The 24,372-nt window shown below is 42.9% G+C and overlaps 1 protein-coding gene across 1 annotated transcript in view; it reads right to left on the bottom strand.

The window, feature by feature from the left end:
* The window catches only part of LOC310792268 (uncharacterized protein), a gene marked incomplete at both ends in the record, with an annotated part of 98,776 nt that extends 75,952 nt beyond the window's left edge, over window positions 1–22,824 (bottom strand). Inside the window, 7 exons of the mRNA XM_083653990.1 lie at window positions 9,140–9,259; window positions 10,656–10,769; window positions 11,115–11,234; window positions 11,791–11,901; window positions 14,063–14,116; window positions 22,613–22,664; window positions 22,815–22,824. Of these exons, the coding sequence (XP_083510116.1) occupies window positions 9,140–9,259; window positions 10,656–10,769; window positions 11,115–11,234; window positions 11,791–11,901; window positions 14,063–14,116; window positions 22,613–22,664; window positions 22,815–22,824 (581 nt within the window). The remainder of the gene's footprint in view (window positions 1–9,139; window positions 9,260–10,655; window positions 10,770–11,114; window positions 11,235–11,790; window positions 11,902–14,062; window positions 14,117–22,612; window positions 22,665–22,814) is intronic.
* Window positions 22,825–24,372: the final 1,548 nt, after the last annotated feature.

The following is a 24,372-nucleotide window of genomic DNA, read 5'->3' as shown; positions in this document are numbered from 1 at the left end:
ACACAATCTGCAAATAAAAACATAAATTATCTGACTAAAATGTGTAGGCTACAATAAAACAGACCAGACAGGTTGCTGACATGGGATTCAAGTCATGGCTTCATGTACAGATTAAACACATGGCAGGTGTGTGCCTTCCACACACGAAAACATTAAAGTTAGTCAGACTTTTCTAGTAGAACAATATACTACTGAACCATATAGGTATTGAAGTAGAACCATAGTAGGCTAGCTTCATCTGAACAAAACATTAACTAACATCACAATAAGAGCACAGCTTAGAATGGAATTTATAATTGCCCATGGCAAATAGCCTGTAGCAGCTGTTGAGAAAGATTTGAGGCTGTCTTCAATTGTGCCAGTTATACAACACTAGAGAGCTTTGTGCAAAGATGCACTGTTGTATTAATATGGGTAGTAGCTATTATCATTAGTATGGTAAGTATTTGGCCATTGGTATTGTTATTATTGCTACTAGTTACTGGGAATACACATCTCTCAGGCTGCACTATGTGAAGTTAACCGTGCGCTGCACATCTCTCGAGCCACAGTGTGTGCTGCAGACAAGAGCAGCGGTGTGCACGCTCTCTCCCCTGCTCTCCCTCTGTCTCTCGGTCTATCTCTCTCCCCCGCTCTCCCTCTATTTCTCTCTCTGCCTTGGTCTGATCGCGCTCCCTCTCTCTCTCTCTCTCTCTCTCTCTCTCTCTCTCTCTCTCTCGCCCAAAATGCGGGACATCTTCTCAATTTGCGGGACTCGTGAAAAATCATGAAAATGCTGTGCAGTCCCGCACAAAGCGGGACATCTGGTCACCCTAAATTCAGTCCGAAACATGGTATATGAAGTGGGGTAACAAGTTTCACGTACAATATAGTTTCTTACCCGCAACATGACAAACAATTGTCAGTAAGACCACCATCAAACACAGACATTGCCAACATAATAATCATAACATAATCTGGATTTTGATCACTGTTTACTGGTGATTTGCTAATGTTAGCCAATGTCAAAATAATAACTTGGTACAAACCTTACATCCAAGAGCTGTTTCATCGGGAGGGCTTTTTTCCTCTGTGGCGTATGTTGTGGTCTCTCTCATACAGTAACTGGGAAAGTGTAGATGAACATGGTTATTTTCTAACGTTTCATCTCTCAATCACTCGCCAAGTTACATAGCATAGCATCGATAGAGTCTTGACTCAGCCTTCATTCAGGCTCAGTCTTGCGACGAGACTACTAGCACTACTTAGTTCGCTTTCTGCTAATGGAGCACAGAACGTTACTACTGTTTATACCATGGTCTGGGTGAATACTCGATTCTGATTGGCTGCAAGGTGTCCATTAAAAAGTGATATTGTACAGTGATAATGGACACCTAGCTAAATGGTCTGTTCACCGTTCATATCAATGCGCCATAGTTTCATCAGTGTTATCAGGAGAGCAGTTTGAGCTCTATACCCCCGTTAAGGGTTAATATGACAATTTTGGAACTTGAGAAAAAAATTGAGTCGGTCAAAGTAAGTATTTAAATCACCCCTGTGTGCTCAGTTTATCAAAAATAACTCTTATTTACAATTTTGATTTTCGTTTCGGAGATTTTTTAACCTCGCGTCATCAGGCTCTTCTCGGCGAGAAAGAGGAGATTTCCCTCGCTCGTGCACGAGCCCGGCCTTTGACACAGAGAGAGAGAGAGAGAGAGAGAGAGAGAGAGAGAGAGAGAGAGAGAGAGAGAGAGAGAGAGAGAGAGAGAGAGAGAGAATTTTCGTTTCGGAGATTCCCTCTCCTGAGAGAAGCCGGCTCTGTTCTGGTCAGCTGACAGAAACCGGGCTCTCAGCTGTCAACTGTCAAACCTCCTGTTTACAACTTGCAGCAACCAGCAGCCAGGCGCTCTGGGAGAGCGCGCGCTGCCTCTTATCACTGATACAAATCAAGGGGTCCACCCGCTATGCACAAATCAAGTCAAAGAGGAAAAAGACGAGATCAACAAAAAGAAAACAACGCAATGGGCAGTTAACAGCAACACACTGAGAGACGTCCTTGTACAAAACATACCTGGACTCCAACATACTGAAAGCAGATAGTTTTCACTCTACTCCTGCCTCGCGCCATTTACGTCTTATAAGACGTTAACGCAGAGAGTTCTCTCTGCATGTCACCACATACAGCCCCCGCTGCTCTGTGTTACTTCCTGAAACTCGATCGCTCTTAAATGTTAATATACTTGGCCAATACGTATCTATCATACAAAATAAAGCAAGCTGCCAAACGGTAATGTCTTCATTTAATGTAGAACGCAAAACATCGTTAAACCCGCATTCCTGTGATAAAGTTAACGTTTGAGTCGGCTTTAAAACGGAGGGTGGTGGAATAGTGGGAGGGACTATTTTATTTCGTGGAAGACTGATTTACAGTATGAATAACAGACATTTAGCCATTTAGATTGCTTTATTTATTACACATGGAAATATAAATGACTGGTCTTATTGTTTTGTTGGCAAGTGACCATGGTATAAGCGGGTTAATGCACTTCGAGGTGTACATTATCACTTTTTAAGGGACTTCGCGGAGGCAACCATCCTCGGCTTCGCCTCGGACGGTTCACGCCTCTCGCGTCGTCCCTTAAAAAGTGATAATGTACACCTCGTCGTACATTAACCCTTACATAAACGTCTCTGCTTCTCTTCTCGTCTCTGTCTCTCTAGCTCAGGGGTCACCAACCTTTTTGAGGTCGAGGGCTACCTGAAGGGTAGAGAGTCATGTGGGGGCCTACCTGTTGAAATTTGCTCGATTTACCTTTAAATAATGAGTATTATGCGTTTAATCGAGACATACACTCTTTTCTTTCACTGTTGTGAAGAAGAACTCTTCCTCCCACTCCTCTTGAAATTGGTAATGTTTTTTCTTCAGCTGGCAGTCGCACTGTTGCAGAGTGAATGACGTAGTGACGTAACGTAAAACTAAACTTTGACCCCAGCCCAGGTGGATCAAAATAGTTAATCAATAATTAATTCTACACAGAAAATAAATTATACACAGACAATAAACGTTTTTAAAACGTATGCATTGTTAAACCAATTATTTTCTACATTTGTGTGTTATTGTGGGAAGGGAGGAGAAAAACAAATACAAAATAATTTTTCTGATTATATTTTTTTGTTTTGTTTTTCCTTACTTTCCCCTGTGTCTGAGCCTGTTTGTCTGTTTTGTCTTGTTTGTGTCAATTTTTTTTTTTTTTTTTTTTTTTTTTAACATCTTTCTGAACATGGCCTGCGGGCGCCACAGCGCCACCCCGCGGGCACCTGGTCGCCCGCAGGCGCCGTGTTGGCTACCACTGCTCTAGCTACTGAGCTAGCAAGCTAACGTTGCTAGCCCCGGACCTGACATTAGCTATCAGCTAAAAAAAACACCACCAACCCACCATGCTGATGCTAAAAATTATCCGTACAACTAACATTACTTCAGACTAAAATTATAGCGTAACTTACCTGTCCAGAAGCAAGAAAGCCAGTTTTCTTGGCCGCTTTTGTTGTGTAGACCGCAGTGCCTGTGGGACGCTATTTTACTGCTCTGTGAGCAGTATGCACATTCATGAACACAGCCAGGACTGCCTCTTGTGGAGTTCTGCCTTCTGATTGGATCAAATCTGTCACCGACCCCAAAATCTTTCAGAGCTGATTCTAGTAAATGAGAGGCTCTGTGGTGATAATGTCATACACCAGATACCATAGAATAGTGTTTCCTAAGGGAATATATAGCTGTTTTAGACATATTCTAACACAAAAACATCACTAAATGGAGCTTTAATTTACACACCATAAATATGGAGTCCAGGTCTGTTTGATGCTCCTGGTCAGACTGCCCACTGGGAACCTCTGACATCTCCTGGTCAACTCTGTGGGGGGAGGGTTGGGACATCAGTTATTAGGTCAAGGGTCATAATAAGTTATATTATCACACACACGCACGCACGCACGCGCGCGCGCACACACACACACACATTTGAATTATTTATTTGATTCCGCAAATTACATTAGAATATTGTGGGGAGTCAAATATAAAAAGGGTTTAGATAATTCATGGTCACTTATGGATACATATGACATATTCTCCTCCACACAGCCAACCTCCCTGTGATGGCAGAGATAGAGCAGTACTTGGCAACTTGTTTGGCTTTACATTTAGATATGCCAGCATTGTTCAGACCACGCACGGTACATTTATATACATGGAGGCTTCCGAATATGAGTACACGCAGTTTACCAAAGTACCCAAAGCTGGTTATCATTTCCACCAATTATTGGTACTTGGAATATTTGTCTTGGAAAGCCTGGTCCATGTACAAATCAAAAACACAGGCCACTTCTAGAATCAGGACCTCCATGTGGTCGTTGTCAACAAAGACATCATCAGGTGTATTGGGGATGTTAGCACGCGCACGCGCGCACGCACACACACACACACACACACACACACACACACACACACACACACACACACACACACACACACACACACACACATTAAATACTTTATTTGAATTTGCTCATTCACAGCACAGGATTCAAATGTTACAGTTACTAGTCAATTACCCGGACATGTGACACAACTATGTGCAAACCTCCGGTGCAGCGTGACAACTATAACTACATCACTGGACTTGGCACCAGGTCAGACACCAGAGGTGACTGTGAGGTCCAACGTAGACTGACCACGTTTGGTCAAAACGTCCTGTCTATAAAAGGCAGCCAAACATGGAACAGGCTCCCAGTCTCTCTAAGAGAAAGCCCGACCCTTGCCACTTTTAGAAGTAAACTCAAAGAATGGTTGAAATCCAACCAGACATGTAAACACTTATAATATGTTCTGGGCTCTCTGTATTTTTGAGTGTATCCTGTCACCTATGTATTTTTGTGTGTATTCTATTACCTATGTAGATCTTACTCTGTTTTATATTTCTTTGTTTTTATGTTTGGGGACTACGGATGGAAACTAGCCTGTGCTAAATCCGGCACTTTTTACACTTTTACCATGTTCAGGTAACTGTATCTGCTTCATGTCCAATGTGTTAATTCATTTGGCATTGTCCCATTCAAATAAACAAATACAGTGAAGTAAAGTAAAGTAAAGACGTCTGGGAATGCGTGTGGTTCAAGTGAATATTAAAGATGGGTTATTTTTTTTTGTCAAAACAGTATCTCCAAATAATTTATTTCAGGAACCGTGATTGAATGGTGTGTGAGCAAACTATAAACATGGTCGGGTGGTATCCGAGGGGGTGGTAGCCGAGGTCCGGTGTGAGTACCAGATCTACTCGCCCTACCGAAGTGCTCGGGATCCAGTGACTACAGGTGACACCACAACTTCATGCATTATGATTGGCTGCAGCGGCCAAACAGTGACGTTAGCTAGATATTTATCCGCATTAGCACGCAACCTGATGATCTAACATTGATCATGTTAGATACATTTATAACATTGATAACATTAGAGAATGTTAGCTTGACCCCAATGGACTGTTTTAGTTGCTATAGGTAACGTTAGCAAGCAAGCTAAAGGAACCAACTGCTAGCAATTGCTAGCTGAAAGTGTATACACAATAGCCCTTTTCCCACATGCGCTGTGTACCGCATGATGACCGGAACGTGGTCTAATGCCTGCATGTGAGAAAGTCGTCATGCCGGTATAAGTGCGACCCCGTCGTCCCCGACATTTCACCAGTTTTGAGCCAGTCAGAAGAGCGGTATGCTCTTAAGGGGACGCAAGTGGAAACGCGTCCAGTCATTTTCCGCGACAGCGGTCCTTCAATCATGGGCGAAGTGTAGCCTACACACGTTGCTTAATGTTCCAGCGGGCATAATCTAATCATTCGCGCACATTAAAGCAAACTGGCGAAATGATCTTGTGATAGCCTAATAAGAGCAGTATGTCAGCTTGCTGATTTCCGAAGGCAACCCCGGACACATCAAACGAAGCCAGTCTGTAAAAAGTGCTTCAACGCGACGCAGGTGAACGGATAAACATCGAACCAGCAACTATTTCTCTCAGACACGGATCCCAACTTCTTCAAAGTGCATCATCTAATCATTCGCGCACATCAAAGCAAACTACTTCCACATTTCGCTTTGTGCATTTGCTTTCTCTACATACATACATGCGTTGAGCAGCTTGCAAGCCTCTGCCATTCTCGCTGGGTCTGTGCTGTGTGGCTGCTGCTCTCGAGCAGAGAGGGGAGGGGGTAAATCGGCTGTGTTTACTACGCTGGCGGCTTGACGCTGCTCTTAAGTCAAACGAGTGTGATTTATTGTGTGACAACTGACAAGCGAACTTATTTCGAGTTTTGCCGACCCCCCAAATAAGCTCCCCCCGCCCCCCAACATACAGGCAAATTCGCTGATAGATTCCCACATGCGCGAGCCGAAGTGTGAAGGGAAATGTCCGATATTGACTTACAGGTAATTTTCCGGTATGCATGTGGGAAAACGGCAAATGTTTCATGCAGTTACAAGATAGTAGATATGTGTTATTAGGGGAGCGTACCTATGTTCCCCGGGTCCTATGTTCCCCGGTCCTATGTTCCCCGTTTTTCACTAACCTCTCCCAGCCCCCACGCCAAACCTAACCTCCCCCCATGCCTAAACCTAACCTCCCCCAGACCCTAACCCAAAACCTAACCTCTCCCACCCCCACGCCTAAACCTAAGGTCGGCATTGCGGCTTCTATGTTCCCCGGTCCCACAAAAACGGGGAACATAGGTCCCGGGGAACATAGGACCCGGGGAACATAGGGATGACCCCGTTATTAGCATAAATTCCTAGGATAAAGTGTATTTTTAAGCTCTCCCAACATTTATTTAAAAAGATTAAGGCTCGTGTTCATGGGAAATGGTCCTGTACACTTGAATCCTGATCATGCAATGTTTGTATGATTCATAGTTTTTAATGGCTTATCATGCCCAAATGTTTGATAACATCACTAGCTTAGCTGTTAGCCAATCTAAAGCTGTCGGACATTTTGGGCATGTTAAGTTAAGCCCACGTGCCCGACGTACAGCCAATCACAATGCGTGAAGCCGTGATGTCATCTGTAGTCGCAGGACCCCAAACATATCTGGCAGGGCAAGTAGATCTGGAACTCACACCGGCAGCAAGAGTAGGCAGAGCGATGCACAATGGCAGTCTCACAGGCCGAGCAGGACTAGTGGGGCATAGAAAACTTGCCTGAAGGGAACTTTGGGATACAGAAGGAGGCATACTTCGCTTCATAATCAGAACCACCTACGATGCACTTCGTACTCCCAAGAACCTAAACCTGTGGTTTGGAGAAGATCCATCATGTCCCCACGGCCAAACTCCAGCAACACTAAGGCCAGTGATTGGCAAGCTACTTGGAAAATGTAGTAAGCTAAGCTATCAGTTACTCTCGATTAAATATAGCTAAACTACATTGAAGCTATCCCCAGAGAAATGTACTGTAGCAAGCTAAGCTACGAGCAACATGGCTAAAGCAGCTTGCTACATCAAAGCTACTTTTTTTCTCACATTGAATCAACTTCATGTCAAAGAACAACTTTCCACCAAACAAATAGGCAGGCAAAGAAAATCTTATTTTGATTGTTTATTATATTATAAAACGCACTGAAACTCTCACTGGCACAATATTAAAAAACAGACAAAACCTGAATGTGGCTCTGGCTCTGCCATCTTTCAAAGTTCGTTGCTGATGTGATTTCGCCAGCACATGACATATTTTGCCCTCCCCTTAACCGATCGTCAGTCTTCATTGCCTAAACCCAACCCAATCAGAGGCAGAGTAGTGCCGGGTCTTGCTGCAAGAGAGGCAAGGATGCTAATAAGCAAGGATGAAACTCATCATCATAATGGAACTGGAAGTGCTTTATTGGCTACACAGGCACACTTGACATATGCAATGTCTCCTCCTGTTTAATCCAAACCGCAGCAGAAATCTCCACTGCGTGCTTTGCTCATGGATTTTCTCTGGCGAGTAGCTTGTAGCTTTTGCGGGAAGCTACAAGCTACTTGGGTCTATAAATAGCTTAGCTGCTGAAAAAGCTACTTGGTTCGAAAGTGGTGAAGCTCCCACCAAGCTACTGAGAAATGTAGGCTAGTTAAGCTATGTAGCTTCGCTACTTGTAGCAAGCTACTGCCCAACACTGACTAAGGCACATCCTCACTGGCTGCAAAACAAGTCTGTCCCAAGGCCGTTATACCTGGAGGCACAACCAGGTCCTCCGACAACTGGCGATTATCCTGGAAGGAAGGAGAACTACCACCAACGCCATCCCTACCCCAACATCCGGCTTGTCAAACACCACTGCCTTCATACCAGCAGGACAATTCCCAAAGCATCCATATGCAAAAAGGAATCTGATCTACTGGACATGGTATGTGTCACATCCTCCTTCATTCCTCTGACCCCCTCCCTCAGTTTAGAATTAGTAGGAATGAAAAACAGTAAATTGAGGGAACAAAATGTCTTCTGTGTGCATGAATTCAGCCAAACTGAGGGCAGGTCTGACCCACATCTCATGTTGTTCTAGATTGGCCTTCATAAAACTGTTTTCTCTCCCTATGGCCACTCCTGGCCTCCATAGTTTTCATTACATTTCCTCATTCCAGTAGAACCAGTCCTCTTACTTTGTGTCTGAAGGTCCAGGTTCATTACTGAAGTATGGAGGTCTGTCTTTAGACCAGTCACTCTTCATAGACAGACAGCTGGGTGACTCTGCTCTCTGCATGTGGTACTGACCTCTGGAAACACACGTGTTTTATCATCATTAGTTATACGCACGCACGCACACACACACACACACACACACACACACACACACACACACACACACACACACACACACACACACACACACACACACACACACACACACACACACACACACACAGATTTTTGGAATTAGTAGATAGATGTGAATGAAATAATCGTTTGTTTCTGACTAACATAATCCAAATAAACATCCATTTAGGTTGTTTTGTAGAGCAGTGAGGAGTTATTTTTCTCTTTCCAGTAACTTTCTTTGATATCTTTACAACTAGCTTGCTTTCATAAACACAATCTCATTTAATCATATTCCATCAGGTAGGTTTTCAGTAGAACCAGTCCTCTTACTTTGTGTCTGAAGGTCCAGGTTCATTACTGAAGTATGGAGGTCTGTCTTTAGACCAGTCACTCTTCATAGACACACAGCTGGGTACTGGAGACTCTGCTCTCTGCCTGTGGAACTGACCTCTGGAAACATAGATGTTTGATACATATCATTATTAGTTGTAGTCAAGACAGACATGTGATGTGATGTGATAGTGTGACGATCAGAGCCGTCAGAAGGTTATTCTATTCTATTCTATTCTATTCTATTCTATTCTATTCTATTCTATTAATTTCCAGAGTTGTAGGCTAAGTGTAATAAGGCCACCAAATGTGTTACCATGGTGTCACTAATATATACTGTAGGTACATAGGAACTTTCACTCAGGTGACAGGTGTTGCTGGATGGAGATTTATGCACACTGGTTAGATTCTCACAGGGGAGTTGGGAGGTCGAGAAGCAGCATTTCCAAGGACCACTTACCCAAATGAGAGGGGGGGGGGGGACATGACAAAAACTAGAAAGAATAAACTGGGTAAATATGTGTTATGCTGCGGTCAGCTTTTTTCCATATTATAATTATTATCATCATTCATGTTTAGCTACTACAGTGTGCAGAAATGGGGGAGGGAAAAAAGGTGAGAATAACATCAATTTTTTCCATGAGAGCCACACTGGCACCGACAAAGTCAAAGTAGAGCCACTTTTACAACAAAACACCCGAATTCTGTGTTTGACTGTTTGCACTATTTTTATCAATAATAATAATGTGATGAATGAATAAATGAAGAAACAAACAATAAGATAACAGCATATTTATAATAGTGCAACACAACATGGCACTATTTTCTTTATCAAATGTTTCAATACAGTCAAAACAAAACAATTAATCAAATGCATCAAAAACAATACAGCCACAAAGTCCTGAATACATTATTCAGGTCTTGAATCTGTTGATGAGCTGCAATAATGGTCTTGTAGCCTCAGCTATTGTTATGGAATTTATTGAGTTGCCTCCTATCTGAAGGCTCTGAGTTGAATTAGTTCAGTCCAGAGAAGTGAACGCTTTTATTTTGAAGGCAGGAAAGGGAAATGGTACATGTGAAGTGACGGCTGTTTGACACTGGTCTGCGCACCAGTAGGCGGGAGGGGTTGCACTGTGTGAAGCACTCAGACCTCTGGATTACAAAAGTAAGTAGAGAAAACAGCCAACAGCCATACCGTTTTATACCAATTTTTTGCCAAATGCTTTGTGATTCAACGGTCAGAAAGTCGCCAGATCACTTTTGAAAAATAAAGTCGCTAGGAGGGCAAAATGATGCAATATTTCACATTGAATGAAGTGTGCTGTGAGCCGCCAATCAAAGCTTAACGAGCCGCATGTGGCTCCCGAGCTGTGCAATGAGTAAGGGGGTTCTAGAATGTAGATCTTGGCCTTCATAAAACTGTTTTCTCTCCCTATGGCCCCTCCTGGCCTCCGTAGTTTTCAGTACGTTATCAAATAACATTTCCTCATTCCAGTACAAGCAGTCCTCTTACTTTGTGTCTGAAGGTCCAGGTTCATTACTGAAGTATGGAGGTGTGTCTTTAGACCAGTCACTCTTCATAGACAGACAGCTGGGTGACTCTGCTCTCTGCCTGTGGTACTGATCTCTAGAAACACAGGTGTTTTATACATATCATCATTAGTTACACACACACACACACACACACACACACACACACACACACACACACACACACACACACACACACACACACACACACACACACAGATTATTGGAATTAGTAGATAGATGTGAATGAAATAATAATTTGTTTCTGGCTAACATAATCCAAATAAACATCCATTTTGGTTGTTTTGTAGAGCAGTGAGGAGTTATTTTTCTCTTTCCAGTGACTTTCTTTGATATCTTGACTACTAGCTTGCTTTCATAAATACAATCTCATTGAATGATATTCCATCAGGTAGGCCTCCAGTATCACCAGTCCTCTTACTTTGTGTCTGAAGGTCCAGGTTCATTACTGAAGTATGGAGGAAGATGTTTAGACCAGTCACTCTTCATAGACACACAGCTGGGTACTGGAGACTCTGCTCTCTGCCTGTGGTACTGACCTCTGGAAACACAACATTTTGATACATACAGTATCATCATTAGATCTAGTCAAGACAGACAACATTGCATGTGATGTGATAGAGTGATGATCGGATCCGTCAGAAGGTTATTCTTCTATTCTATTCATTTCCAGAGTTAGTGTAGGCTAAGTGTAATATTGTGTGTGTGTGTGTGTGTGTGTGTGTGTGTGTGTGTGTGTGTGTGTGTGTGTGTGCGCTCCTCCATCCTGAAGCACCTGTGAAGTCCACTCTGGAGCTATCCATGGCACTGTACTTATGTTGAGTCATTTTGGCCACTAATTTGCCATTTTTGCTCATTTAGTCTGCCCTAATTACCGAATTCAAAAATCTGGCTCTGTTAGCCGTTAGGTCACTCACAGGGTGCTCTTTACACTTCCTGAAAGATTCATGTAAAATGGCATAGCTGTGGCTGAACACAATTCTGCTCGTTCACACTACACATTGTGGTAATATCTGGAAAGGACCTGGATGACACACTGAGGGAGGCTATGCAATGACTCAGACAACAGAAAGATTGTAATAGTGAGAACAACCTACCCCTTTCCAGAAGAAGGCTGGTGTGTAACATCAGTAGAGCCATGCTCTGAGCGCTTTCTCCTCGTGGACTTAGAGTTGGGCTGAGGAGAGCCTGGACTCTCCTGCTGGACCCTGGTACACAGAGATGAGGCAAGTCAGACAGACACAGCAAGTGGACAACCAGAGACAATGACAACAACGATAACGATAATGATAATGATAATAATAATAATACACAGCAGGGTCGGGTATCGTTTGGATTTTAATGATTCCGATTATGCTTATCGATTCCAATTCTTGATTGGCGATTCTGATTCTTTGAGGGACGGGGTCAAAACAGGTCACATGCTTATTTCACAGATAAACGTTTACTTTTAAAAACCTCAACACAAGCCTTATTCAGTCATTCATATTGTCAATTGACTTCATAGAGTTTATGGAACATGTGTTTTTGGTTGCTGTTATTATATTGTAGCGATGTGGGGTTGCCAGTAAACATGGGGTTGTCTGAGGGTGGGGTTCAGTTTGTGGGGGTGTTTTAGAGAGTGTCCCACAGCACTTGAACGCGGCTGTGAATAGAGTACCGCACCTGAAGGGGACATGGGGTCATGTGGGGTGGCTAGCTCGCTGGGGATTGGTTGAGCGGAAAGGAGCCATTTTGTCGGCGGGAAAGTGTGTTTTTGGCTGGGAATGAGAGAAGCCGGCTAACGATAGAGAGCTAGGAAATGCTCTTGGTGTTGTGGCTGTAGGTCTAAGCCTGTTAACAGAGACCTAGAACTATAATAAATGCACGGAATTGCAAGTCGATCTTTGTCTCCTTCCTCCTTCCTTCTGGTCCGGGAGCGCATTATTACAATATAATTCAATACTGTCAAGAGACATGCTGGTGATGGAAGTCATCTATGGAAGTGAATCACAGTAAGTTTTACAGTCCAGAAAGAGCACTAGCGTGTAGCTTTAGGAGACAGGAAGACATGCATACATTCAACTGGCAAACAGCCACAGCAGCCGGACAGACTCCTTTTTACTACAAATTAAAAGTGCACCTGAAATGTGTTTAGGAACCGATCGAAGTAGAACTGAAATTCATCTCTCTCTTTTTTTTTTACCGGTATTGGATTTGGTTCTAATTTGGTTTGGTTCCCAACACTATAAGCCACAGCAGAAAGTGGATAACCAGAAACAATGACAGTGATGACGACGACGACGACGACAACAACAACAACCATTTCATGTTTTAAAAACAATGGCAGTGTTCTAGCAGAATTGACCTTAAAAGAATAATATTTAATTGAAATGCTGTTTCAGTGCAGTACACCTTTTAAGTTTTAGGACTAGATGTAGTAGTATGTATGAATGCTTTAGTGAAGTCCAAGTATGAATATGTTGAAGTAGTTCTTTAAGTAGCGCTTCATTATTGTGAAGGTTGTAACAGGAAGTTTCAGTTTTATACTGACTGACTTGACACTGCTTGGAGTTGGTTGGTGATGAGTCATCATGACATTTGTGGTTCCAGTCTGCCGTCTGCACATGAATCATTATCAGTAACACTGTGTATAAACGTGAAATCAAAGGCAAGAACACAACAACAGATTGTCGTTTTATGCAGAGACCGTTGTCTAAACATGGCCTAATAGTGGTTTCAAAATGTGTGGTGTTTGAAACTTGGCTTCATACAGCTCCAAATTACCACCAGAGGGCGCTCAGAGGCAAATTAAGAAACAATAAAAATATACAGAGGCCCTAACGTCAATCATAGTGAATTAATCTAAAATCTAAAACAAGACGTAAAGATCAAAAGATAAACTATGATGTTGATAAATAGATGTCTTGACCTGAAAAACAGCATAACTTGTATCAAAGTTCTCTCATATCTGTGGCAGAGAAAACAGGAAGTAGCTTACCCCTATTTTTTTATGATGACATTTTACATTGTCTTCTTCAGTGAAGTAAAAAGCAGCCTGCTTTAACATGCAAACTCCACACAGAAAGAACCTGGGACGGACCGGGGTTCGAACCCGGGGCCGTCCTATAACTGCCCCGTAACTCCATTGTCATGTAAACAGAAGGCCCAAAGCCAACAAAAGTTTGCCTGCAAGTTTATGCAGGGAGCGTTGTCGTGTAAACTAGGCCTCAGACCAGTCTAGTCACCCTCACCTAACCCTACAATAATACACAATACAATATTATTCTACAATAATAAAATATCATACAATGTTACCGTACAATAACAGAGTACATCATTACTGTACAATAAGACAGAATACAATGTTACTGTACAATAAAACAATACCTTTTCATGCTGCGAATGTTCTGCGTCACACTGATATGTTGAAGTGAAACTCTTCTGAGAGAGGAAGGGGGAGGGGCAAAGAGAGTGAGGGAGGGAGAGAGAGGGGGTGGAGAGACAGAGAGCAGGCAGAGTGAGAGAAACCAGTCATTCAACTTCCAAGCAAGCAAGTACAATCCAGCAGAGGGTGACCTCACTCCACACAAAAACAACACTGTGCATGTTAACTCATCCACTGTCATCCTGCTAGTTTGAAAAAGGAAAAAAACACTGTTGTTTCGTTGTTGTTGTTGTTGTTGTTGTTGTTGTTGTTGTTTGTTGTTTAATCTGAAAGTTTTTGTTTGGGCTTTTGTTCCAAACACTTTACAAATGTTATTAAAAATTATGCTTTTCTGGAGGAAACTTAGCCTGTATGTGAATGAGGATTGTTTTGAAGAGTTCCAAAATGGGATTTGGAAAAAAAAAAGTCTACAAAAGTTTTGCTATTAAATTCATATAAGACAATCATTACAAATTCATAAAATCTGGATGAAATATACCTGCACTTTGAATTAAGATAGGTGGACCACCAGGCGGAGCCCCACAGACCAGACCACAGTTTGTGAACCAATGCTATAGCTACAATACTATGCGGTGCGTTATCACAGAATTCCACTCTGGAACCTCGTTTCACTTTTTTGCATTTTCAGGCCACAATAACCTTCTATAACACATAAGGGAATACTTAAATAGATAAGGGCAAACACTCAGAGAGATCTAAGGGGTTTGTAACGCCGCATTATGTAATAACTGCACATTATGTAATAAAATGCCAAAATGTAATAACATCTCACTTTCAATATGTAATAACGGCGCATTATGTAATAAAATGCGCAATATGTAATAAATCGCCTCAACGCAATATGTAATAGCGTTTGACGCATTTTGTAATAAATGTATTACATATTGCGCAGATTATTACATATTGCGGCGGTTGCATTTTTTCTGGTTGGAAATGTAATAAGTGGCCGCATTATGTAACAACAACAATTCGTTCAGGTGTCTCCTCATAGACGCATGGTCAATGGGTCAGCATGGCCGGCGCAAATCCTAACACTGATAGACAATGATGGCAGATGATGATGGTACCACTGAAATATTCTTACCGATGGTGTAAAGCAGCTACGTGGTCTCGCGTTTTACTGATTTTCATGAAAATTGGTGGAAGGGTGTAGCATGATCCAAACGCATGAGAAACGCATAGCCTAGGAGCCTATGGCGCAGGAGCCCATTCTCCAATAGTTTTGATGAAGGATTTTAGTCTGAATATATCCTCTTGATCAGCCAAAGTCCATCTGCAACATCAAACAAAATATAATTAAAACTAATTTTAAATGAACAAAAAACCATAACATGTGGCTGGCTGGCAGCAGTTAAATGTCTAAATGCTTGCCGATTTAAATCAAATGTGCATGTCTGCAATCCTCAATTCCATCCTCAAAGTAGAACGGGCGGGCGGGGGGAGCGTGGGGGCGGTGCGGAGACTGGAGAGGCCAAAAAAACTGTACGTGCGTAATATCAGACAATTCATAAACGTCTCTGCAATCCTCCATAAACGTCTCTGCAATCCTCAACTCTTAATGGATTTCCTATGTTTAAATGGCCCTGTAATCTATGGATTGAGGCAGTAAGTGCGACTATGTCAACCACGCTTCTATCACTTGTAAATGCCAGAACTGAAATGTAAGTCGGGTGCGGACTGATGCATGGCCGGGGGGAAATTGGGACAAGATAGTTGCTCGCACTCATGAAATATCCACATAACACAATAGCATAACATAACACCGTATCACACAGTATCTCCTTAACGTAGAACAGTCAATAAGTAAAATAATTACCATAACATCAAATAAAGTAGCCTAAAATAACAACTATAGATATATAGTTGCTTGACAGGTTTTGACACATAATATGTTTATTAGCCTACTTCCCCCCCCTATGACAAAGTCAGTGCATTTTCTAATTTTGTTACATAATGCGGCCACTTATTACATTTCCAACCAGAAAAAATGCAACCGCCGCAATATGTAATAATCTGCGCAATATGTAATACATTTATTACAAAATGCGTCAAACGCTATTACATATTGCGTTGAGGCGATTTATTACATATTGCGCATTTTATTACATAATGCGCCGTTATTACATATTGAAAGTGAGATGTTATTACATTTTGGCATTTTATTACATAATGTGCAGTTATTACATAATGCGGCGTTACAGGGTTTCCCTTACAATATCCTAAGGTGATTTATGGAACTATTTTTTTCCTAAGGGATACTAGATGAAAATTTAAGGGCAACCTTATAGTTGGGTGACTTCCGTTGATTCCGTGACCGTGTAGCAAAGGTTCGTTTCTCAGTGGATTTGTCATCTATGAAGGTTCATAAACAAATTTCGCCAAAATGCTAGCAACTTTTTTGAGAGCCATAATCATTAACCTGTTGGTTGTCTGACAGATTTTGTGGAGTTCTGAGATTAATTATAGAATGAAAAAATGATTTTTACTATTCCAATATAGTATTAACATGCTCTTCTCTCATGTTATAATAAATGGTTGTAGCTGGCAGGTGTTGTGCAATACAATCAAAGGCATTTAATGGTTGTGGTTGCGGGGGTGATTAATATTCACTCCTCTGGTTAGTAGTTAGTAGGATATCTCTATCCCTCTCTCTCTCTCTCTTTCTCTATCCCTCTCTCTCTCTATCTTTCTCTCTCTCTCTCTCTCTCTATCCCTCTCTCTCTCTCTCTCTCTCTCTCTCTCTCTTTTCTTCTCTGGGCCAGGGTCAGGGCCGCCCAGTCCTCCCCATTAACATAGAGGGGAAATGATGTTCAGCATCACGAGAAATAGATTCACACACGCGCGTGCGCGTGCAGACACTCACACACACACACACACACACACACACACACACACACACACACACACACACACACACACACACACACACACACACACACACACACACACACACACACACACACACACAATTACAGCCATTTTATTCCCTGGCCTCAAAAGATCATGACAGCACAAACACACAGTCTCCGTGTGGTCATAGGATATTTATAGAGAACACAGAGATCATGAAAAATGAAGCCAATGCGGAAATACCAAAAACTTCAGTTCCTTGAATGGCCAGTTGAGGTTAGATAACTCACCTGTTTATGCCTGCAAACAGAAGTCTGATTGTATAGAAGTCTATGGGGAAAATGACCCTACTGCACACTTGATTTCCTAATGAGTTTATGGTCTCAATCGCTAGTTTCAAGTCTTCTTCAATGATGTTCATTTGGTCAATTATGCTCCCAATTAGACAAATAGACAATAAAACAGACTATGTTTTGGGGCATGATTAGTCTCACTGGTCAGCCTCTCCTCCCTACCGTGAGAGGAGTCTGGCACCGCAGGTCTCCATAGTGGGATTGCGATGGGCGGCGCTCGGCGGCAGTGCCCTTGGAAAATAGTTTCCAACAATCCAACTTGCCATTTTCAGCATGTAGCAATGAGCTAGCATGTAGGTTTCTGCTGTTAGCTTGCTAGCTAGTTAGCGTTGTTGTTTTCACTGAGGCGGCAGTGCACTATTTACAGCGACACACAGGGAGGAGGGAGCGGAAGCCGCTCTGATTGACATGGTCGGAGCCAATGACAGAGCTTGTAATAAGCCGGGAGCGGACATCCGGCAGCGACTGAAACAGTCGCTCCAATGGGAGAGCAGCTGTAGAGCAGGGGGAGGGCTTATCCCAGTTGCCTGTTTCCGTGCAGCCAGACGACTCTCACGGAAGGGACGGGAGGTTGGCCTAGGGTGTGATTGACTAATCGTGCAGCTTGCCGATCACATGAGGGACCAATAGTAGGCGGCGCTGCTACTTATTATGGATCCCACTCAATTTAAATACAAGCCCCATCCTCCTCTGCCTCTGAACGCCCTACTCTGCCTCTGATTGGCTTACCCTGATATTATTACCCTAACCCCAACCAATCGTCACTCCTCATGCCTAAACCCACCCTCATGCCACAAACCAATGGGTGACGTCACGGTGCCTACGTGTATATTCATAACAGTGCAGCTGCTTCTATATGTGTGTGTGTGTGTGTGTGTGTGTGTGTGTGTGTGTGTGTGTGCATCCCTGCACATGTATTAATGGATGTTAATGTCTTGCTCTCCTGAAAGAAAATAAAACTTGGATTTGAGATGGGCGAGAGACACCATTGGGAGTTGAGAGAGATGATAATGCTTGGTAACATGCAGAGATTAAAGAGGGATTTGAGATGGGCGATAGACACCATAGGGAGTTGAGAGAGATGAGAATGCTTGGTAACATGCAGAGATTAAAGAGGGATTTTGGATGGGCGAGAGACAATGTAGGGAGTTGAGAGAGATGAGAATGCAAGTGAAATGAAATGCAAAAATGGAAAGTAGAGGAAAGTGGTAGATTGCTGCAACCTGCTGTAGGGTGTGGATGGGTGCCACCTCTGGCACACAAAGGGTTAAGCAGTGGCACACAGCAAACAGTTAGCAATAAGTGTGCAATTCAGATCTTTTTGTAGAAATGGTGAAACACCAAATTACCTATTTCACAGCAGTTGCACGGCCTGTTATTTAGGATAGTTATGCTCGTGACCTATGCTACTTTGCCTCTGATTGGTTAGCCTCCTTGCATTCCATACTGTACATTCCAAAGCAGCAGACATCAGATGAAAATGTCAGCACAAAAGAAAGACAATGTCATGTCCTCCTCCTCCAGCTAGAACACCTCAAGTGCACTGAGTGACAAGCACATTTGAAAATGGTACATCAAATAGGTTGCCGACCCCTGAGCCATGAAGGTTGAGATATCTGACTGATGTTAGGTTGAGATATCTGACTGATGTTAGGTTGAGATACCTGACTGATGTTAGGTTGAGATACCTGACTGATGTTAGGTTGAGATACCTGACTGATGTTAGGTTGAGATATCTGACTGATGTTAGGTTGAGATATCTGACTGGTGTTAGGTTGAGATATCTGACTGATGTTTGAGATATCAAGGGGCCGGTGCTGACTGATGTTAGGTTGAGATATCAAGGGGCCGGTGCTGACTGATGTTAGGTTGAGATATCAAGGGGGATTTGGTGTTGTGTAAAATGACGACGGCACCTCAGCGCCGTATGGCTAATTGAGCATGTGAGCCCCCATTCAGCTGGTGGCAACTACAGCTGAGGAAAAGCAAGAGGAGAGAGGTCGACATAAGAGAGAATAGAATAGAAAGTGGGAGATCATTGGGAATCAGGGTGTTCACTAGCAAGAACCACACTACAACCAGGAACGTTTAACCATTTATTTAAATGGATGAGCTCCGTCTCGGCGGAGTAATTGAGCTCCATCTCGGTGGAGAGATTCGTCTCGGCGAATCGTAGTGGTTTGGGGAGGTTAGGCGGGGTCCGGCCTACGTTCACTCTTCCGGTGCGTCCGGCAGGAGCTCGGATTCGTGAGACCCCTTCTGCTTCTAGGTACCTATGCAAGAGATAGAACGAGGAGGCGGAGAAGAGAGGAGAGATAGAGCACAAAAGGGTGGGGGGGAGGGTTGCACGAACAAGAGCCAAGAAGAGACAGTGGGTTAGGTGAGGTGATATAGGAAGTTGAGTATACCTGGGGAGGCGTGGCTATGAACGCCTGATTGATTGTGTGGTTCTGCTCCTGAAACTCGCTTTACAAGCTACCATTCACTAGCAAGAACCACACTACAACCAGGAACGTTTAACCATTTATTTAAATGGATGAGCTCCGTCTCGGCGGAGTAATTGAGCTCCATCTCGGTGGAGAGATTCGTCTCGGCGAATCGTAGTGGTTTGGGGAGGTTAGGCGGGGTCCGGCCTACGTTCACTCTTCCGGTGCGTCCGGCAGGAGCTCGGATTCGTGAGACCCCAAAACCTCCAATTAGTTGAATAAACGGAGAACGGCAGAAGGGAGATCTTTGAGATCTGATCGAATGTAACGATGATAGGTCTGGGAGGACCAGCGGCCCATGAGTTGGATGAAGTGATCCGGGGTTCCGTTGCGTGAGGCTGAAGTGGCGGCACCGATTCTGAATGAGTGGCCAGAGTAGTGGATGGGGCATATGCCGGATGAGGAGAGGACTTGGCGGAGGTGATGGTGGAACCAGAACCGAGTGACCACTTGGCCGGAGTTGGTGATGAACAGAGGATCAGTGGGTGTATGGCCAGATGAGTTTCGGTAATTGAGGTAAGATGAAAGGACTTGGAAAGGATTCAGCGGTGACGGAGCGTTGAAATAGAAGATGGGGGTAGGCTGACCGGTTTGGTTGGTTTTAGAATGTTTAAGGTAGAATACCATGGTGTCTTCTGAGTAGTGGAGAAGATCGGGAGTGCATGCATGTCGGCGAGGGTTGAAGATGAGTGTCGAGGCGGTGAATTCGGAGCAGCGAAGAAAACCAAAGAAGGCCAGCACGAACATGGCCTCTAAGGTTCGTGCTACGTGAGGAGTATCGTAGCCAGTGCGGAGGGTATGGATACATGCTGACAGCAAATCGAAAGTGAGGGGAAGGCGTTGTGGCTCTCTGGTAGGTTCCTGACGAAGGAGACCTCTGAGGAGAGAGGCTACTTGGGGGTGATTGGATGATATGCTTGGACTGCCGGTTATGAGTTTGGAGAAAAAGCTGATTCCACTGAGGTATGACCTGATGGTTTGAGTTTGAACGGTCATGACGGAGTGGGCGTATGAGATGAAGCTGGTTATTGTGACTAGATCGAATGTGGGGAAGGTGATGTTGTAACGGTAGTGGAACAGGTGGAAGCATTTCCAAGCTGACCAGTAGGAAGATAGAGTTGATTGGGAGACACTGTTGATGATGGCATTTTGAGATTGGAGGATGAGGGGAAGAAGGGCAGGATTTACACGTTGAAGATCAAGGCAGAATACGGAGAACTATAAGGGGTGAACGGAATTGCAAGTCGATCTTTGTCTCCTTCCTCCTTCCTTCTGGTCCGGGAGCGCATTATTACAATATAATTCAATACTGTCAAGAGACATGCTGGTGATGGAAGTCATCTATGGAAGTGAATCACAGTAAGTTTTACAGTCCAGAAAGAGCACTAGTGTGTAGCTTTAGGAGACAGGAAGACATGCATACATTCAACTGGCAAACAGCCACAGCAGCCGGGCAGACTCCTTTTTACTGGCAGACTACAAATCAAAAGTGCACCTGAAATGTGTTTAGGAACCGATAGAAGTAGAACTTAAATTCATCTCTCTCTCTTTTTTTTTGCCGGTATTGGATTTGGTTCTAATTTGGTTTGGTTCCCAACACTATAAGCCACAGCAGAAAGTGGATAACCAGAAACAATGACAGTGATGCATGATGATGACGACGACGACAACAACAACAACAGCAACAGCAACAACAACAACCACAACAACCACAAGTTGTTTTTAATTGGACAACCAGATGTCATGTTTTAAAAACAATGGCCATATTCTAGCAGAATTGACCTTAAAAGAATAATATTTAATTGAAATGCTGTTTCAGTGCAGTACACCTTTTAAGTTTTAGGACTAGATGTAGTAGTATGTATGAATGCTTTAGTGAAGTCCAAGTATGAATATGTTGAAGTAGTTCTTTAAGTAGCGCTTCATTATTGTGAAGGTTGTAACAGGAAGTTTCAGTTTTATACTGACTGACTTGACCCTGCTTGGAGTTGGTTGGTGATGAGTTATCATGACATTTGTGGTTCCAGTCTGCCATCTGCACATGAATCATTATCAGTAACACTGTGTATAAACGTGAAATCAAAGGCAAGAACACAACAACAGATTGTCGTTTTATGCAGAGACCGTTGTCTAAACATGGCCTAATAGTGGTTTCAAAATGTGTGGTGTTTGAAACTTGGCTTCATAGCTCCAAATTACCACCAGAGGGCGCTCAGAGGCAAATTAAGAAACAATAAAAATATACAGATGCCCTAACGTCAATCATAGTGAATTAATCTAAAATCTAAAACAAGACATAAAGATCAAAAGATAAACTATGATGATGATAAATAGATGTCTTGACAGGAAAAAACAGCATAACTTGTATCAAAGTTCTCTCATATCTGTGGCAGAGAAAACAGGAAGTAGCTTACCCCTATTTTTTTATGATGACATTTTACATTGTCTTCTTCAGTGAAGTAAAAAGCAGCCTGCTTAAACATGCAAACTCCACACAGAAAGAACCTGGGACGGACCGGGGTTCGAACCCGGGGCCGTCCTATAACTGCCCCGTAACTCCATTGTCATGTAAACAGAAGGCCCAAAGCCAACACAAGTTTGCCTGCAAGTTGATGCAGGGAGCGTTGTCGTGTAAACTAGGCCTCAGACCAGTCTAGTCACCCTCACCTAACCCTACAATAATACACAATACAATATTATTCTACAATAATAAAATATCATACAATGTTACCATACAATAACAGAGTACATCATTACTGTACAATAAGACAGAATACAATGTTACTGTACAATAAAACAATACCTTTTCATGCTGGAAATGATCTGCGTCACACCGATATGTAAGTGAAACTCTTCTGAGAGAGAGAGGAAGGGGGAGGGGCAGAGAGAGAGGGAGGGAGAGAGAGAGAAACCAGTCATTCAACTTCCACGCAAGCAAGTACAATCCAGCAGAGGGTGACCTGACCTCACTCCACACAAAAACAACTCTGTGCATGTTGACTCACCCACTGTCATCCTGCTAGTTTGAAAAAGAAAAAAAACACTGTTGTTGTTGTTGTTGTTGTGTTGTTGTTGTTTGTTGTTTAATCTGAAAGTTTTGCAAGAGTTGCAAAATGGGATTTGGAAAAAAAAAAGTCTACAAAAGTTTTGCTATTAAATTCATATAAGACAACCATTACAAATTCATAAAATCTGGATGAAATAGACCTGCACTTTGAATTAATATACGTGGACCACCAGGCGGAGCCCCGCAGACCAGACCACAGTTTGTGAACCAATGCTATAGCTACAATACTACGAGGTGCGTTATCACAGAATTCCACTCTGGAACCTCATTTCACTTTTTCGCATTTTCAGGCCACAATAACCTTCTATAACACATAAGGGAATACCTAAATAGATAAGGGCAAACACTCAGAGAGATCTAAGGGGTTTCCCTTACAATATCCTAAGGTGATTTATGCAACTATTTCTTTCCTAAGGGATACTTAGATGAAAATTTAAGGGCAACCTTTGGGTGATTCCGTGACCGTGTAGACTAGAGCAAAGGTTCATTTCTCAGTGGATTTGTCATCTATGAAGGTTCATAAACAAATGTAGCCAAAATGCTAGCAACTTTTTTGAGAGCCATAATCATTAACCTGTTGGTTGTCTGACAGATTTTGTGGAGTTCTGAGATGAATTATAGAATGAAAAAAGGATTTTTAATATTCCAATATAGTATTAACATGCTCTCCTCTCATGTTATAATAAATGGTTGTAGCTGGCAGGTGTTTTACAATCAAAGGCATTTAACGGTTGTGGTTGCGGGGGGTGATTAATATTCACTCCTCTGGTTAGTAGTTATTTATTCTTCAAGTTATTCAAATTCAATGATTCATGCTGTTCACATATAGGGTCAGGTCCAATTCCCCCTTAAACTGACATACAACTGGATCTCTCTCTCTCTCTCTCTCTCTCTCTCTCTCTCTCTTCTTCTCTGGGCCAGGGTCAGGGCCGCCCAGTCCTCTCCATTAACGTAGAGGGGAAATTATGTTCAGTATCACGAGAAATAGATTCACACCCGCGCGCACACACACACACACACACACACACACACACACACACACACACACACACACACACACACACACACACACACACACACACACACACACACACACACACACACACACAGTCTCCATGTGCTCATATGATATTTATAGATAACACAGAGATTATGCGACCTGCAGGTCTGAAAAATGAAGCCAATGTGGAAATACCAAAAACAGTTCAACCATAGCGCTCGCTATCACTTCCGGCTCCTGGCGGCCGGAAGTGGCACTTTTGTAGTTTTTTGCAACTCCAAAAGTTACAAAAAACTACAAAAGTGATAGCGAGTGCTATGGTTGCTATATGCGCACCACCCATGACAGCAGCGCAGAAGAAGACGAGTGTTTGTAGCTGATTCATTTTGAAGAAATTAGACCCGGGTTTCAGTGAGGGATTAAACATGTTTATTAGTGGCGCTATTGTTTCTACATCATGCGCGGAGGTTCACACAACCCTTTTCGGTCCGTAAGT

This window comes from Poromitra crassiceps, assembly GCF_964638095.1.
Source record: "Poromitra crassiceps genome assembly, chromosome: 17".
NCBI classification, from domain to species: Eukaryota; Metazoa; Chordata; class Actinopteri; order Beryciformes; family Melamphaidae; genus Poromitra; species Poromitra crassiceps.
This window is presented reverse-complemented; position numbering and strand designations above follow the sequence as displayed.